This window comes from Parambassis ranga, chromosome 5 (genome assembly GCF_900634625.1).
Source record: "Parambassis ranga chromosome 5, fParRan2.1, whole genome shotgun sequence".
Lineage (NCBI taxonomy): Eukaryota > Metazoa > Chordata > Actinopteri > Ambassidae > Parambassis > Parambassis ranga.
In genome coordinates this window covers 31,159,835-31,177,751 of record NC_041026.1, presented here as the reverse complement: position 1 = coordinate 31,177,751, position 17,917 = coordinate 31,159,835, and the positions used below count along the sequence as shown (strand labels likewise).

Here is a 17,917-nt window from a genome sequence, read left to right as displayed (position 1 = left end):
TATTAGGATAAAAGTCAAAATACATTTTCTTTTAAAGAGTCTCATGGTGAGATATATTGAATAGTTTGCTAAAACAGAAATTTTCTTGATTAATGTGTGTGAGACAGTAGTTACTGCATCCAGAGACACATAAAAGCAAAGTTTGACCAGAGCTTTAGTCTTCCAACACAAGAACGCAAAGGAGCCCTTGCAGACTTGTCTCATTACCACAATTTCACGGCACCAAACATGTCAATATATCTTCACAGCACCATTGTAAATGTAGTGTCAACAGTGGCAGCTCAACATTCTCCTCCACAGTAGTTCTCTTTCTGGTTGAACAATAAGACACACTGAGATAAATATAGACAGATTAACTCTTATGAAACTATTTTATAAATGCTATTATGTGATCCATTCACTGCACATCATGCTTCAGAGTCTTGTATCTTGCTCTTTAATTCTGAAAGTTTCCCCACTTTGTGTGTCACCTTAATCTGTGATTGTTGGCCCTATAATTTGTTATATTCCCAAGTGCTTGTATTATGCTACATGCTATGTATTCTCTAAAATATTACATTATTTGGGTATTTAGAAACTCTATCAATAGTTTCTGTTAGCTTTATGTAAAATTCTGTTACTATATTTCCTTGCATTTATTCATCTTTAAGTAATTCGTACGTGGCAGTAATTTTGTGGCCTCTTATTTAACCTTCACATCTGGATGTACAGTGTTAGGGAGTAACTAATTAGTTGCTACATGTAATTACATGTACGCGTAGCCCCTCTGGCCGGTTTGACACAGGATTATGAAAATTGGCACACATATGTATCACCTCAAGACGCACAAAAAAGTCTCTTGGACCCCCCCTCCAAACCCAACAGGAAGTCTGCCATTTGAAAGTTTGTGGCCATTTTTGGCGATGTGTGACCCTGCTGCAAAACTTTTCACGCCTTGCATACTTCATCCAATTGAGCTGAAATTCACTGTGTCCACTCAGGACACCATAGGGAATAGACGCATTCCAAAACTCTTTCAAAAGTATTACCGTGTGGCGGGGGCGTGGCCTCAAAGTTGACCTGTCACCATTACAAAGGAACTCGCTCTACTACCCATATACTTCATGCAATGTGGACAAAATCTTACACTACCGCTATGGACCCGAGTCTGAACAGATATACATGCTAATAGGATGATACGGTCATAGCGCCACCTACTGGTAGCAGGAAAGTTTGGTTGTAAACATGTGTTCGTTGTATATCTGTGGAAATGAGAGGAGGAGAGCATAGGACAGGAGAGTATAGGAGACGAGAGCACAGGAGAGAAGACTGCGATGACCCCGCGGATCGCAAGGCGTGCGAGGGCCCACAATGCTGCTTGCAGCTTTAATGTTCTGTTTGTGTTTCTCTAAATAGAATAACATTGATGTGAATGCAGTCAGCTGGAACAGTCTAGACATGTTCTATTGAATGTTCCTTTGTCCTTTGTAGTCAGCAGGGGCTGATTGCTGCATTTAATCAGTTAAAATGCAATTCAGTGTGTGAGTAATCAAAGTATTCAGAATACGTTACTCATATTGAGTAATATAACGGAATACATTACAAATTACGTTTTAGGGCATGTAATCTGTATTCTGTAACTGAAAGTATTCTTCCCAACACTGTGAATATAGGTATTAGCGTAGACACTGCCAATGCTTGTGTCTAGTCTGTGATAGTAACTGTAAAAAGAAACAAACAAACGGACAATAAAACAGAAATATTGTGTTTTCTTCTTACCTGTTTGTAGGAGACATAGATAGGTCTGCTGAAGATGATCCACTCCACCACCTTACTGCAGGGAGGAGTGGTCAGAGAGCCTGTGTAGCGATAGTAACTACCCAGCGAGGATGGCAACAGGTCCTTCAGGACAAACGGCTCCAGGAAAGTCTCTTTTTCTGTTTGAGAGAGGGCAGTACAAAGTGTTCCAATCAATACCACATGATCTACAAAACATTCTTTATTCATCTGCAAACTACGGTGACTGGGGTCTCTGAAACACATCCAAACACTACTGTTATTCTATTGATTTCATTTGCATTCTGTTTGCCTCCTATCCTCCTCCTATCAGAGTGATACTGATTGCACTGAGATCCAACCTGTTATCTAGAAATATACAACCTAATCACATGTTGTAATAACCTGTATAATATACCATATACGTATAACATACCTGCACAATTTGCAGGTATATAATTTGCAGGTTATACATTTAGTGTGTGTGTATATATATATATATATATATATATATATTATGAGTTGAATATTAAACTGATAAAATTTAAAGATTAAAAAGAAGACATTTCAACAAAAACTGGAATATTGGATATCTATAATAAATAAATGTCAATAATTATAATAATAATAATAGTAATAACAAAAGAACAGTGACCTCACACATGTTACAAAGGATACCAATAAGTGTAACATTTAGCAAAGTTTATTTTGACTGAATGTCAGCTGTCGGTATTTATTTTTAGAATGTCTTCAACATCCTGTATTGATACATTTTCTACACCTCATTACTCATCAGCCTCAGAGCATTTGCAGGGTAGAGATGATGAAAAGAGAAAGAGTGTGACAGGAGGAGGGAGGAATTGTCACCAGAGGAGAGAAGAAGGAGGAACTGAATTGTGAAGGAAAGTGTAACGTGGTGAGGAGGGGTTGATAAATAAGAAACCAGCAACAAAGGGGAGTGCAATGATGAGAGGAGATGAGAGGAAGGGGAGGAGAAGGTGTTGGATCCATTGTTCTAATGAAAATGTGAGGAGGGAGGGTGACAGGAATGGAACGCTGAAGGAGTGTGTACGAGTGTGATGCGGTGTGCAGCAGGGCGGGTCACTTGACAGTAAGAGTGTCATCATAGACAATGCACCTTTATTACTAGATAGAACAATATGCTTACTGCTTGCTTACTCCCACCTCTTCCTCACCCTCACCCCCTTCTTCCTCTTTCCCTCCTGCTGACAGCCACATCTCCTGCTGCCTCCCCACTGCTGAGTTTAGAGATGTATTATCAGCTCCGTCAAACCCGTGCGACAGAGCAAGCCAGGAAGGAGGAAAAGTTGGAGACAGAGAAGGGGGTGTTGATAGCAGAGGGCTGGAGGTTGGTGGGGTGGGTGTACCTGAGAAATGGAGGATGACGGGACAGGCCTTTTTTCAAGATTTATGCATCTAAAGAACTGAACACATGCTTTGGCATGTCTCACTTTAAACAGAAACTGAGAAAGGTCTTAACAAGATACGAAAGCTTAAAAATCCACACACTGGAGGTACCATATGAGAATTGTGTGTGACATGTTTATATCACCTTTTTATGACTACATTAGCCTGACTTTTTTATATAACTCTCATCATTGTCAAAAGTTTGTTCTCCTTTCAGTCATTCTTTTTTGGCAACCCAGTAGTAGCAACCTGAACCTAAAAGATAGCCAGTGTTAGTATTTCTGCAGTGTTCTCTTTTCAGGAGACTCTTGAGAGAGAATCATTAAACAAGTGCAAACAATAATCCATTTTATTTAATATAATCCTTTAATGACAAATGTACTCCAGAGGCAGCTGGACGCATTTGATATCACAAGGTCACGACAATCCAGTTTGACAGTTTTAAAGGGTTGGTGGCTGAACAACAGTTGTGCTGACCAGTCAGTGCTTCCTGTGAGGAACTGAGGAAGCACTGACTGCTGGCATGGTTTCAGTGTGATGACAACAGCAAGAAATCTGTCTGCTTGAACTGAGTCTGTGATAGGATGACATTGCAGATGGTGCTATGTCAGATTACCTCTATCATATTAAAAAAAAACAACTTTTTGATTACAGGCATGTTTACTACATACTGTGTTTATACACACCTTTCCACTGAAGAGTTGATGGACTGTTGAAATATGCAGGGATGTGTCAAGATTTTTTGTGTAGTAGATAAGTGTAAAATAAGGTGTAGCCCTTTGTTATACACAGATTGTAATAATTTGGAGAATTAATAATCTGTTGTAATTGATTTGTTTGGGTCAGCTATTGCTCTCCATTCATCCCAAGTGTTAATGTCAGGACGACATTTATAAAGTGGAGGGGAGTGTGACAGGTTTAAATGTATGAGTGTATGTTGAGATATGAAGCTCTTGGCGCAAGTTCAATCAGGAAGACTATTTCCACTCTTTCATCACTTCCCTCCAACCGCTTCCCTCTCGTCCTCCTCACTCTCGTCCCGCCTGCCCCCTTGCCCCTTTTCTCTTTCTCTGCCTCTCACCTAATCAGCTGGGTAATAGAGAGCAACTCACTCGCTCCTCTCCTGCCCAATCACCACTCAGCAATTCATTTAAAAATCTCTCCGTCTCCTCTCCAGCTGTCTTTCGGATCGATCTCGGCAACCCTCCTCCACCCCAAGCTCCACCAGTTCCTCATCAGGACAAGGCCTCTCATCCCCTGCTCTTCTGCTCCTTCACCACCACCACCAGGTCTAGACCCGGGGGGATTCCTGCCCAAGCGGCCTCATCTCCTGTCCTTTCCCCCTTCGGATGTCGGTCATCACATCGGGGTCTAGAACGCCAAAGCACATTTAATTCATTCATTCACTGTATTTCAATAAATTCTTTCCCATCTGAACATCTAGTCTCTCCTGATTGAAATGTGATTGTGTTGTAGTTAAGAATAAGTCTTCACAAGTCTGGGCCTATTCTGGCCGTTTATGAATGCTTTTGGTTTTGTCTTAATATCCCACATTGAAAATATTACCATACCCATGTTTGGTATCCTTTTCAGCACAACCTCACCTATAAGATCTGATCATTATTTTTAGGTTTAACCTACTCTATTAACATATTGGGCCCCAAAACAAACAAAAATCACTAAATCCGAATGGAAAAAAATACTATTTATATCTGACCGACTTGTAAAAAGACCAAAATTGACGAGTACGGCGAGAGAAATCCAACGCCTGCCGAGCGCTCTGATCACTCGTTTATGCTCTGACAAATACTCGAACTAAAATGTATCGTATCTCTGGTTTTACTGGGTGCATCAACATAAAATAAAAACTGGGTGAACGTTCGAAATCTGCACTTTCCAAAGATGGAAAGATCGATGGAAAAGATCGACAGCATTGTAGATGGCAGGGGTTTTTCTGTTACGACGTGTTGAAAATGTCACGTGATACAATCACGCCGGCGTGATCTGGGACTATTGAGAGCTACGAATATGGTTATTTTGTTTATTTGAGTTTTGCCCTATTTGATTCTGTGTTCGTTGTTGTGCAACTGGGAATCAGGGTGATTGCTGCACCTGAGTGGAGCAATCATTCCAGTAAAGTGCTGAGTGAGGAAACACGCAACGACCCTCGTCGTAATTATTTCTCCTGTTTTTCAGGTATGCTGGTTGAAACTAAAGTAAAAATATATGTGATAATTTCTTTAATGTGTTCAAGTGTATGAGAGTGTTTATTGTATGTGTTATGTCATGTTTGAGTGAGTTTGTCGGTGAAAATAGCATAACCAAGTTAGCATTTCTGTGTTAGCCAGCTAAGCTATCATTCGACAGCCACAGTGAGCTGGAGGCTAGCAGCACATATTAGTTTCTTTTGGTTTAGGATAATTTAAATAATATGCTTTTATTTTACAGAGTTTTTATAGAATTATCATAGTTTTATAAGATTTTGTATTATGGTATTATATATTATGTGTTCTGTTATATAAAAATACATTCCAGTAAAGTGCTGAGTGAGGAAACACACAACGACCCTCGTTGTAATTATTTCTCCCGTTTTTTCAGGGGAGTGTAACACAGACAGTGACAATGAGGACTTCCTGTAGGTAATCACCTACACCTAAAAAAAAACACTCTCTAGAAACACTGAACCTTTTCCAACCCCAACACTCACACAGAGTGAAGAAGCTGGAAGCATGTACTGTCACCACTTTTACCAAGACAGGCTGGCATGGACCCTGTAATGTTATCAGTGTATTTAGTAGAGTTTCTGCTTGGAGCCAGAAATGAAAAATTACAGTGCATATGTAGAAGATAAGTGTAGTTTCCCAAAGAGCAGATTGTTTTTTCTGAAGATAAATACATATTCTTCCAGGAAGTAGTCAACCTGAGGCTTTGCTTTTTTCTACAGAAAATGAAGATCATTTAACATAACTGCTAAAACAATGCTTTCTTCTATCACAGTTTTATTGAATCCATGTTTTTAATCTTGCAACCACAGCTGCTTTGACAGCTCAAGATGAAGGAAGATAACCACTGAGGTTACCAACAAGGCAAAAACTCAAACCAATATTAGCCAGTTGTGAATGATGATGAACACAAAAAAAAACAAGATAAAACCATGGCATAAACAGACCCAAGTTCACCAGCACCCACCTGTAGTCATGTCCAGAGAATGCATGTCAAATGTGTGATTCAGGGTGAGCGCCAGTAGCCAGAAATAGTGGATAGAGTTGGGACAATTTCACTTAATTAAATGCTAAATGGTTTGGCTCTAGTTTAAACATGACCACCTGTCCTTTCTGATCCCACTGGTTTTCAATGACGTGGCACAAAACACATCAGGCTCAGGAAGTGAAAGACACTGCAGACCCCATTGGTGTGATCAAGAAGCTACTTATCTGATAACTCTATACAAGTGTCTGACGTGTAATCAGTCTGAGAGGTGGAGACAAATGGAAAGCATGTCCAACAGATTTTTTGGGGATTATGGACTTAGACGTGTGTGTTTGGAGAATGTCCAACAGAGGGGCACAAAGTGAGTGTTGGTATGCTGCCACAGTTCAGGTGCAGCATACAGTGGTATATTTACACAGGCCTCTGTGTCAGCACTGTGTCATTCCCTCTGTTTATCTACTGGAGTGTCTGTGCTCCTTCTGCTCTCATGTCAAAGTGTTGGAATGAAGCCCTTCTTCCTCTCAGGCACAAATAAGTCTATTATTTCACTATCTCACTCAATGTAGTCTCTACTGACTTGGGACTACAAGACCCTGATTGGCAATTATTTTTTAAAGGGTGTATATGGCTTGTGGTAGTTCCCCCTGATTTTAGCATGACGCTGAGGCACTTTTATAGACACTCCAAGAAGACTGTACTACTGTACGGCCTTTCATTCCCTTACTGATGGGGTTTTTAATCCCAAAGCACTTTTTCATATCCAATCTGATGTGCAGTGTTCGTATGTTAAGCTGCTTTTTCATCATTCCTCAATAGGATTTCCAACATTTGGGGCAGACACATCTATTTATCTGTTCTCCTTTTTTCCTCACAGCCTCAATTTTTTGATAGCAGCTTTGGTGTGATGGTTAGATCATTTTGGAGCTGTATGTAGACTTCTGGAGTTCTTATTCATTGTACTCTTCTTCGTCTGCCCAGCACATCTCTCTCATTTGATAAACACATTGTCTCCAGCTGTGCTGTGTACATTATGTGAATGTGCCATGGTTTTCCTAGCTTAGCTTTGATGAGATGCCAACACACTCTCTCACTTCCATGAATGCATCTCATGTGCATTCATTATATGTGCATTTATGTATTTCATTTTTTTCTGACTGCAATTAACACAAACTAAACCTGTTATGTTGAAATTTAGCCATGGCTGCATTTTACTTTGAGAAACCTTATAAACTGTTCATTCTGATGCTCCACAGACTTACAAATGAACATTCCTCAGGAAGAGACCACTATGAAATTAGATTATATTTACATTGGTAAGCTCTGAAATGTGAGACTTTAAAGGCTAATCTGCTAAGAAAGCACTTATTTGGACAGCTATATATCATTGATTTGCATCAAGTTACCTCTGAATGAACCAACCAAGAAGACAACTGCCCAAAAAATGATGACTGTTCCTCCTCACATCCTAGCATACCATGGGATAAGACTGACCAGAGCAGTCATAAAACTTCACACTATAATGTGATTTTTGTTTTATACTATCTGAATATTACCGGTGATGTGTCTGCCAGCTGATTATCAGATGGCAGACACATCACCGGTAACATCACATGACTTCTGAAGAAGACTACAGGAAGTAGTCGAAACATGTCAAGGTAAAAACACAAAGAAAAAAAAAACACAAAGAAATAAAAAAGAATACATTTAATGATTGAATAAATTAGTTAGATAGATTTCCATTAAGCTTATGAACTCATCATCTGACCACAATGCCATTACTTAGGTAAAAATGTGTGTCACAATTATTTATTTTATGTCAGGGGTTGTGAGATGGCGGACACAAATGCAGACTTAGCCGGAGGTGAAAACAAACTCAGTTCCTTTAATATAAGCCAGGGTTCGGTACACGGGTGATCAGTCAACGTGGCAGAGGTATCCAAAAGGCAAAGGCAAAAAGGCAGTAGTCAAATCCAAAAAAACAAGTCACACACAAGAGAATCCAAAACTTACTCGAAAACACGTAGGGAAAAATCACAAGAATCCAAAACTTACTCGAGAACACGTAGGGAAAAATCACAAGAGCAGAAACACTACTTGGACGGCTGTGTCGCATGGAAGACTCACAAAACGAACTGGCAACAAGGGGCAGGAAACACACAGGCTTTATACACAGGAGGGCGGGAAGACAACTGAACACAGGTGAAGCACATTAGGGCGGAGCAGGTAATCACAGGTGGGGGAAGGGAGCACACATGAGGAAGGGGAAGTAAACAGAACTGAAACACAGGGGGAAGATCGAGTTTCAAAATAAAACAGGAAGTGACTAGTAAAACTAGAACTAATACAAACAGAAAATGAACTACAAAATAAAAGACCTGGCTGAAACCATGACATTTTAACCTCTTATAGTTATCAGCAGATAAGTTATATTTGAATAAGACAAGCGATAAGATAAGCTGTTTGTTATGTTTCATGCCTAATTTGCCTTTCTATAATTTGAAACTGTATTATTTGCCATAATCACATTACTTCTTATAATCTTCTTTATTATTGATTAATGGGTCATGGTGATACTGAATGTGTAATCTTAATTTAAACCTTAATTCTAACCATATGTCTCTACAGTTAGACATTACTTTGAGACAAAGGAATTTGTAATTTGACTCTGGGTGCGAAGATGACCAGCTCTCTCTCCACCAAGAAGATATGCCGAAAATCTGCTTGAGATAAAACTTCTTACTTGCTTTGATCAGGAACTTGCTCAGAACAGCACAGATGCACAGTACAGAGAAGAGGCAAAATTAACAACACAGATAAGATGAAGAGACTTCTTCCGGTCCGGCCCGGTCCAGCTCAGCCCAGAATGAGACAGAAGTAGAGGTACACACCTCCTTCTAGGGCTTATTTTTAGCATGTGCCTAGCACTTCCACAGAGCCATGTTTGTTGTAGCTCTCAATAGTCCCAGATCACACCGGCGTGATTGTATCACGTGACATTTTCAACACGTCGTAACAGAAAAACCCCTGCCATCTACAATGCTGTCAATCTTTTCCATCGATCTTTCCATCTTTGGAAAGTGCAGATTTCGAACATTCACCCAGTTTTTATTTTATGTTGATACACCCAGTAAAACCAGAGATACGATACGTTTTAGTTCGAGTATTTGTCAGAGCATAAAAGAGCGATCAGAGCGCTCGGCAGGCGTTGGATTTCTCTCGCCGTACTCGTCAATTTTGGTCTTTTTACAAGTCGGTCAGCTATAAATAGTATTTTTTTCCATTCGGATTTAGTGATTTTTGTTTGTTTTGGGGCCCAATATGTTAATAGAGTAGGTTAAACCTAAAAATAATGATCAGATCTTATAGGTGAGGTTGTGCTGAAAAGGATACCAAACATGGGTATGGTAATATTTTCAATGTGGGATATTAAGACAAAACCAAAAGCATTCATAAACGGCCAGAATAGGCCCAGACTTGTGAAGGTTAATCTTTTTATCTTTTATGCATTTTTTACTCTTTTTCAAGCCTAACGTCATCTTGAGCCTTGCTGCTGAATCCGAAATAGTTTTGGGGCTTTTAGAGAAGCTTAGTTTTTCACATCAACCCACAACTGAGGATCCAGCAGGAGGATCAGCTGCCTACAACCTGAGCACACCAACTGGTGTTACGAAGGAAAGACGTCTGCCCAACTTCATGCCACTGGCACCAAGCCCGGTGACATCTGCTGCCTAGCAACTTCGGGAGAGCCCACCTGGAGCCACCACCTTCTCAAAGTAGGCTACAACCTCCTCACACCTGCACCTTGATATGGGTTGATGTCGAACTTCTAATTATTATATTCTTATATTCAAACACCAATTCACAATGTAGTATATTTTCTTAATAGAAACTTAACTGCATCCTCTCTATCACAATCACTCCAACAATTTTTATTTCCTCTTTCTGTACATGTGTTCATATATACTGCATCTCATATTTTACTCTGTAGTTAATAAATATATTATCTTTTAGACCAAGCTGTTTTGCTTTGCATTCTTTTGAGATATGAGAACTGAGGTCACTAAAGCTGAGGATTTACAGCCTCTGATGTGAGATTAATTCAATTGATTCTTTTAATAATATTTTATTAATTTTAAGTATTACAGTCCTAGGCTGAACCCTGGTTGGTGCCCCTTTTAAACGAGTGAATATGAGTGTATTCAAAGCGTACTCACACAACATATCTGTTGGGGGGGTAGTTAAATTATACTCAGCTTCACTCGTGCCTTCGAGTGAACGCAGATAGATGAAAGGGGTGGAGTGATGTGACATAAGCTTGTTAAATACTCCACGAGGACAGAGAAATCTGTTCCTGGGGTGGCAAAAATAAGAACAAAATCCATTTGGACCAGACTTTTCACACTTCATGAGAAACGAGTGTGCAGAACTTATCATACGGCTCTCCACTGCAGCGCACATAGCGTCACACACGCACACAGGTTTTTAAGCGGTCTTGCTGCTAATCATCGGCAGAAACAGCAGTTCAGGTGAACATGAATAAAGTGGAGATATTTGGGGAAACAGGCAAAGCCGTGAAATACCAATTTACCACAGCGCTGAGTTCCGGATATTTTATGCCATTTAAACCGGTGTTGCCGGTATATGAAAAATTCATATCATAACACAAATTCACATAATTCATTGCGGGCCGCCAGAATTGTTTCTGCCCACGGGCCGTACGTTGAGAACCTATGCTTTACACGCTACAATGTAAATAATATAGTTGCAACAATGGTGGTTGTCATTTTACATACAAGTAGTCGTATACCGGCAACACCAGTTTAAATGGCCTAAAATATCTGGAACTCAGCGCTGTGTACATATATATATATATATATATATATATATATATATATATATATATATATATATATATATATATATATAAAAATTCCCTTCTCACCCCTTCCTGGGAGGTGTGTCTTCCTCAATCTCGGGTCCTCTACCAGAGACCTGGGAGTTTGAGGGTTCTTTGCAGTATCTTAGCTGTTCCTAGCACTGCGCTCTTCTGGACTGAGAGTTCTGTCGTTGTTCTTGGGATCTGTTGGAGCCACTTACTGAGTTTGGGGGTCACAGCCCCAAGGGTTCCAATTACCACGGGGATCACTGTTACCTTCACCATCCACATCTTTTCTAGCTCTTCTTTCTATCTGTCAGTGGTACATTCCATGGAGGGGCTTGTCCTGCCATGATGGTTCTTTCTCCTCTTCCTCTGCATCGGGCTTCTGTTGCCTGAGGTATTCACTAAGTATTCCATCGCTTGGGGCCATCTTCCTGATGTACTCGTGGATTTTTGCTGTTTCATCTTGGATGGTGGCTCTGATGCTTACCAGTCCCCGGCCTCCTTCCTCTTAGTGTACAGCCTCAGGATGCTGGATTTGGGGTGAAGTCCTCCATACATTGTGAAGAGCATCCTTGTCTTCACATCAGTGGCTTGTATGGCCTCTTTTGACCAGTTTATTATGCCAGCGGGGTATCTGATAACCGGCAGGGCGTAGGTGTTGATGGTCTGGACCTTGTTCTTCCCATTTAGCTGACTCCTTAGGATTTGCCTTACTCTCTGTAGGTACTTGGTTGTGGCTGCTTTCCTTGCAGCTTCTTTGTGGTTCCCTTTTGCCTGTAGGATTCCAAGGTACTTGTAGCTTACCTCAACATCTGCTATGCTGCCTTCTGGGAGTTCAATTCCCTGAGTCTTGACAACCTTCTCTCTCTTTGTTGTCATTCGACCACACTTGTCCAGTCCAAATGACATTCCAGTGTTGTTGCTGTATATCCTGGTGGTATGGATCAGTGAGTCGATTTCTCACTCACTCTTGGCATACAGCTTGATGTCATCCATGTACAGGAGGTGGCTGATGGTTGCTCCATTTCGTAGTTGGTAACCGAGGCCAGTCTTGGTGATGATCTGGCTGAGGGGGTTCAGGCCTATGCAGAACAGCAGCAGGGACAGAGCATCTCCTTGGTAGATGCCACACTTGATGGAGACTTGTGCAACTGGCTTAAGGTTGGCCACTAGGGTTGTTTTCCACAGCCCCACTGAGTTCCTTATGAAGGTCCTTAGGGTCCTATAGATGTTGTACAGCTCCAGGCATTCCAGGATCCATGTGTGATGTGTGTGGCATTGAGTCAGGCGCTCATGGAGGCCAGTTAGCTTGAGTCAGGCACTCATGGAGGCCAGTTAGCTTCTTCAGCCAGTAGGTGTGGATCATGTCAGGCCCCGGTTACTGGCTACCCCGAATGTAGTAGCATTCCAACAGTTCCTTGTTGTCATCTCTCGTCCAAGAGTGTCTTGTTCTTGTTCCAGTAGCCCATCCAGTAGCCCATCAGGTATACAATATATATAGGCTAAAGTCTGATAACAGCAGTGGATATTAGACTGGTGCAGAGTATGGGCTAACAAACAGAACATACATTATATATGTGTGGTGTGTGTGATGTTTAGTCTTTTCAAGAGAAAATCCTGCATTTTTTTTTCCTGTCATCCTGCCAATTATCAGTCTTGGCGTCTGCCTCTATAGGCCCTACATGCCCTGTGTAGGCTTCCTCTCTTTGACATCACAGCCTTTCATGAGTCACTGGCTCTGGCTTTTTATGGGGCTTATTTCACAGGGATGGCGTGGAACTGCTCGCTGGCTAGCTAGTCAGAGGCCATTTGTTCCAGAGAGGTTTCATGTAAAATGCAACAAGGCATGAGGTACAGAGACAGAAGAGGCAGACCTGTGGTGCATGTCCCCCAGACAAGCCCAGCAACAAGAGAGGAGAGTGCTGTGAAACATTTAACCACCTGCTGCTTCATAGCATAGCACTGGTGGTGAGAGAGCAAATTAGCCAACCACCTTCGCTGTGGGAGAGATTGGATCATGGCCTTGATTGAACTTGAGTGGTCTTTGTGAATGAATTATGGAGGCACAGTAGTTTTTTTCAAGGCAGCGAGATGGAGGTGGTGTTTTATCAAAGTTTTATTTGTGTATGCCAAGGCCCTAAAAATTCACTCTGAAGCTGTTCTGTTGTTGCAAGGTGGGTAGTGATCTTTGGGGGGGAAAGGCCGATCACCGCTGTAGGCTAAATGTTTTGATCATGAGAGGGATGCACTTCAGGGCTGTGTGCAGGAGACAACAGTTTTTGACTGAGGGCATACAGCTCGAACAAAAAAGATGTTATGTGAGGAAAAACAGAAACAATGAATCATCCCAGAAGTGACAGTGTGGATATGCTGAACGTGAGCCAGTAAATCATGCAAAAGGCTCACGCTTTTGGATGAGCAGTAAAATTAAAGCTCAGCTACCCTGCAGCTCAAGTTTGGTAAGAGATTAAAACACCTGCCAGCCTGCCATTCCACATTGTCTTACTTCTGTCCACATTTTTAGATGCAGCGTTTATTTCAAGCTGTTCTGCAATACAACACCGACAGTCAGAGCAAGAGTTAAATAGAATCAAATATAACATAGAGCAGTAAAATAAACAATAAGAGGAATTATTTACAAACATTGCACACCAGCATAGATGGTAATGGAATATGTACAGTAAGCCTGCTGTAATTGAAGCTGATTTTGACATTAGTCATCCCCTCATTAGTCATCAGAGTCATCAGAGGGGATCAGAGTTATTACCAATGTAACAGAGGGCCAAATGATGAAGTAGAGAGTGCAAGAAAAGAAAAAAAGTGAAATTGATTAAAACTTGTGTGAGTGACATGAATCATTTTGTGCCGTGCAGCTAGACAACCTACAAGCTTATCTTGGTTTTTTTTGTTAACCACAACCTATGGGGTCTGCTCACCCAGGTGAGATATCTGGATAACAAATATTTGCAAGGGAAGGCTTGGGGCCACACATGGACAGGTCTAAGCCAACCTGCTTATGCTGACCACAAGAAGAAGCAAAAGAAAATGGATGGATGGAGGCTTTGTGGTGTTTCCAGTGTGCACCATAAATTTTCAAAATAGCACAGACTTCAGTGGTTAATTGTACTATAAAAATGGCCCAAAAGCTAAGCAATGTCACAAGCAATGTCACATTATGCAACAACGGTCAGTTGTGTTATCTTCGTTCATAATGTTTTTTTTCCCCTGCTGACTACAGGTCAGTGAAGGTCTGTGTAACCACATCTTTGAGTTTGTGTGTTTTTTTTTTCTACAGACGATTCACATTTTCAATTAACATTTCAAAATGCTGCTTATTAAAGTAATGATAATGCAGAGTTAGTTACTATTTTAACATTAATATCCATATTCTGTAAATTTAAATTGTTAATGGTGCAAAAGATGTGACTATAATCCCATTAACTTACTCTTCTTTGGGAATTATCTCTTGTAGCATAAATAAAATGTCCATAATTAAGAGTGATGAAACTTTTTTAGCAGCACTCTGGGCTAATACCACCCCCTCCTAAATGTGTGTGGAAATTAGCAAAGCAAATTTACAGTTCAAATATTATGGCTCATCAGAGTGTAAATCTACTCTGGACTTATTCAAAATACAAATATAGGTCATACAAGAAGTTTTTCATCCAGGTAAATAGAGCTGCAAAATGAAGAGAAGTAGCTGATAAACTTGAAGTCCTCATACTACAGCCAGACTGGACTGTGTGTGATAGTGGGCTGTATTTAAGCACTGATTAAGTTCTTATGCACGTTTTAATAAGAATACATCAAAAAGGAGCATCAGTGTTGTTCCCTTATCACTGCATTTCGTGTTCCTGTCTGAGTTTCAGTCTGGGTGTAGTGCTACACTACATGATCCATCAACCTCTACAGTACAATCAATCATCATTGATTCTAATCAGATAAGCACTCCAAGTGAAATCTGTGCCAAAGGTGGTAGCATTCTCCCATGCTAACTTCCATGCACCAAGCTTGCTACTCACCATGATGGACCACACCCTTCAAACCGTGGATTATGGGGTCAACAGCAGGGTTATCCTTTCCTTGCACCTGAGGATGACACAGAGATCTGCTGTTAGACACGTGGTTCCCAGAATATATATCTCATTAATGCATTCATTTTACAGATTAATATATACTTATATATATTTGAGAGTTTATGAAATATGTAATGTGTGGAGGCCTGTGCCTGTGGTTTGTATTGTCATTGTGCACCTGTGTTGGGGCGGTGGCACATATACACACATCTATTTGCATGAGTCTGCAAAAGTATAAGTTCAAAAGAAATCATCAATGAAAGAGGATGGACATTCAATTCATTTATGAAAGAACACAACAGAGGGAAAGATAGATGTGAAAAAGTGAGCGTTGGGCAGTTGAAAAGCCAAGAAAATGTGTGCAGTGTAATTAGGATGAACAAACAGCAATCAACAAGCTCTCAAAGGAAATCTCCATCTGAAGTCAGAGAGCATGTGATGTCAGAGTAACACATTTCATTGTAATTGCTGTGTTTATTATTAGGGCCTGAGCACCGAGTGGTGCGAAAGTCTTATTGTAATTGCTGGTATTATTATTAGGGCCCGAGCACCGAGTGGTGCGAAGGCCCTATTGTAATTGTAGTGTTTTTTCTTATTATTAAGGCCCGAGCACCGAGTGGTGCGAAGGCCCTATTGTAATTGTTGTGTTTATTATTATTAGGGCCCAAGCACCGAGTGGTGCGAAGGCCCTATTGTAATTAGGGCCCGAGCACCGAGTGGTGCGAAGGTCACCCGATTGACCTGAAATTTGCTGGAGGTCGCCTAAAGGACCTGCTGATCAAAAGTTATCAAAAGCTTTTCTCTAACTTAAAGGGCGTGGCCTCTGTGGCTCGCCAAAGTCTGGCAACGATTCATGAGTTCGCCATGCATCCTTCCCTGTCATTACACAGCCAAATGAGGATCACAGATTTGATGTCCCACAGAGACACCTGTGTGGATTCCTGTATCATGCTGCCCGTAGCGGTGGCGACTGTTGAACCTGGTCGCCAATTTTTTGCATGTGATACAGACCCGACCACTTGTGGACATCTGTGGACAGCACCACCTACAGTAAAGAGGAGGTTACTGCACACTAACAATTTTTACATATATTGAGAGATTTGTTGCACTGACACATCTCTGCTTCTGTCTGCCGGCTTTTTCCCACCGCTGGTAAAATCGCCGCAGCTCATGGGGGGAGCGGGGATGGGAAGGGACGGCGTGACAGGGAGGGGGCGGTCCCGCGGAGTGCGAGGGCCCGATCATCGCTGCTTGCAGCTTTAATTAGGGCCCGAGCACCGAGTGGTGCGAAGGCCCTATTGTAATTGCTGTGTTTATTAGGGCCCGAGCACCGAGTGGTGCGAAGGCCCTATTGTAATTGCTGTGTTTATTATTATTATTAGCCTGCCTGTTTAACTGCATTTTTCACCCCTTTGCCATGCACGAAAACTCACGAAACTTTGCACATCAGGGGTGGTGAAAAATTTGATATTTTGTGGTCGCTGCAAAGGGGCGGGGCAAAATGGCTCTACAGCGCCCCCTTGAAATTTTCAAAACACCCCTCGCATTTGGCTTAGTTTGGAGTAGGTGCACGAAAATCGGTACACATGTTTATCATACCAAGACGCACCAAAAAGTCTCTTGACACCATGACCTTAACCCAACAGGAAGTCCGCCATCTTGGATGGAAAATGACGATTTTGGCGATTTACACCATTGGTATGTGAGCGAACTCCTCCTAGAGCTGTAGCCCGATTGACCTGAAATTTGCTGGAGGTCACCTAAAGGACCTGCTGATCAAAAGTTATCAAAAGCTTTTCTCTAACTTAAAGGGCGTGGCCTCTGTGGCTCGCCAAAGTCTGGCGACGATTCATGATTTTGCCATGTAACTTTGAACGGCTCTCACGCCTGCATACTTTATCCAAACGTCTTCAAACTTTATGAGCATGACGAGGGCTCTGCCCTGAACACCTCCATATGTTGAAACCCTTACTTACTCGTGGCGCCCCCTGCTGGTAACAGGAAATGGCCTCTTTTTACTCTGACGTGTACTGCTCCTACATAGTTGACAGCATCAATTTCATTTCACCTCTAGAACCTTCCCAACTAGTTGGTGAAGCTACACTATGAAGGCCGTGAAGCTGCGTGCAATGGTGTCCGTGTGGCGGGGCGCCAACTCTCGATCCTTCGCCGTGAGATTACGTTTGAGTATTTAATGACGTTAATGACCTTCTATGATCATGAAAATTCATACACACATTCTCGGGGGCATGTACTAGCAACTGATGGGGGTCTCGTAAGTGGGCGGGGCAAAATGGCTCAATGGCGCCCCCTTGAATTTTTAAAATACCCCTCTCCATAGGGGTTTTTTTTGGAGTAGGAAGATAAAAATCGGCACACACACAGAACACGTCCAGGCGCACATAAAAGTCTCTTGCACCATTGATCTAGACCACACAGGACGTCAGCCATTTTGATTTAGGCGGTCAAATTTCAGCGATTTCCACCTTTGGTATGCGGACGAACTCCTCTTAGGGATTTCGACCGATTGACTTCATATTCGGTCGCTGTCACCTAGAGACCATGC

General features: G+C 41.5%; 1 protein-coding gene across 1 annotated transcript in view; it reads right to left on the bottom strand.

Annotated features, from left to right (window-relative positions):
- The window catches only part of LOC114435948 (receptor-type tyrosine-protein phosphatase gamma-like), a 234,170-nt gene that overhangs the window by 120,299 nt on the left and 95,954 nt on the right, over nt 1-17,917 (bottom strand). Inside the window, exons 5-6 of the mRNA XM_028405936.1 lie at nt 15,298-15,364; nt 1,759-1,916 (exon numbers count right to left, since the gene is read on the bottom strand). Of these exons, the coding sequence (XP_028261737.1) occupies nt 1,759-1,916; nt 15,298-15,364 (225 nt within the window). The remainder of the gene's footprint in view (nt 1-1,758; nt 1,917-15,297; nt 15,365-17,917) is intronic.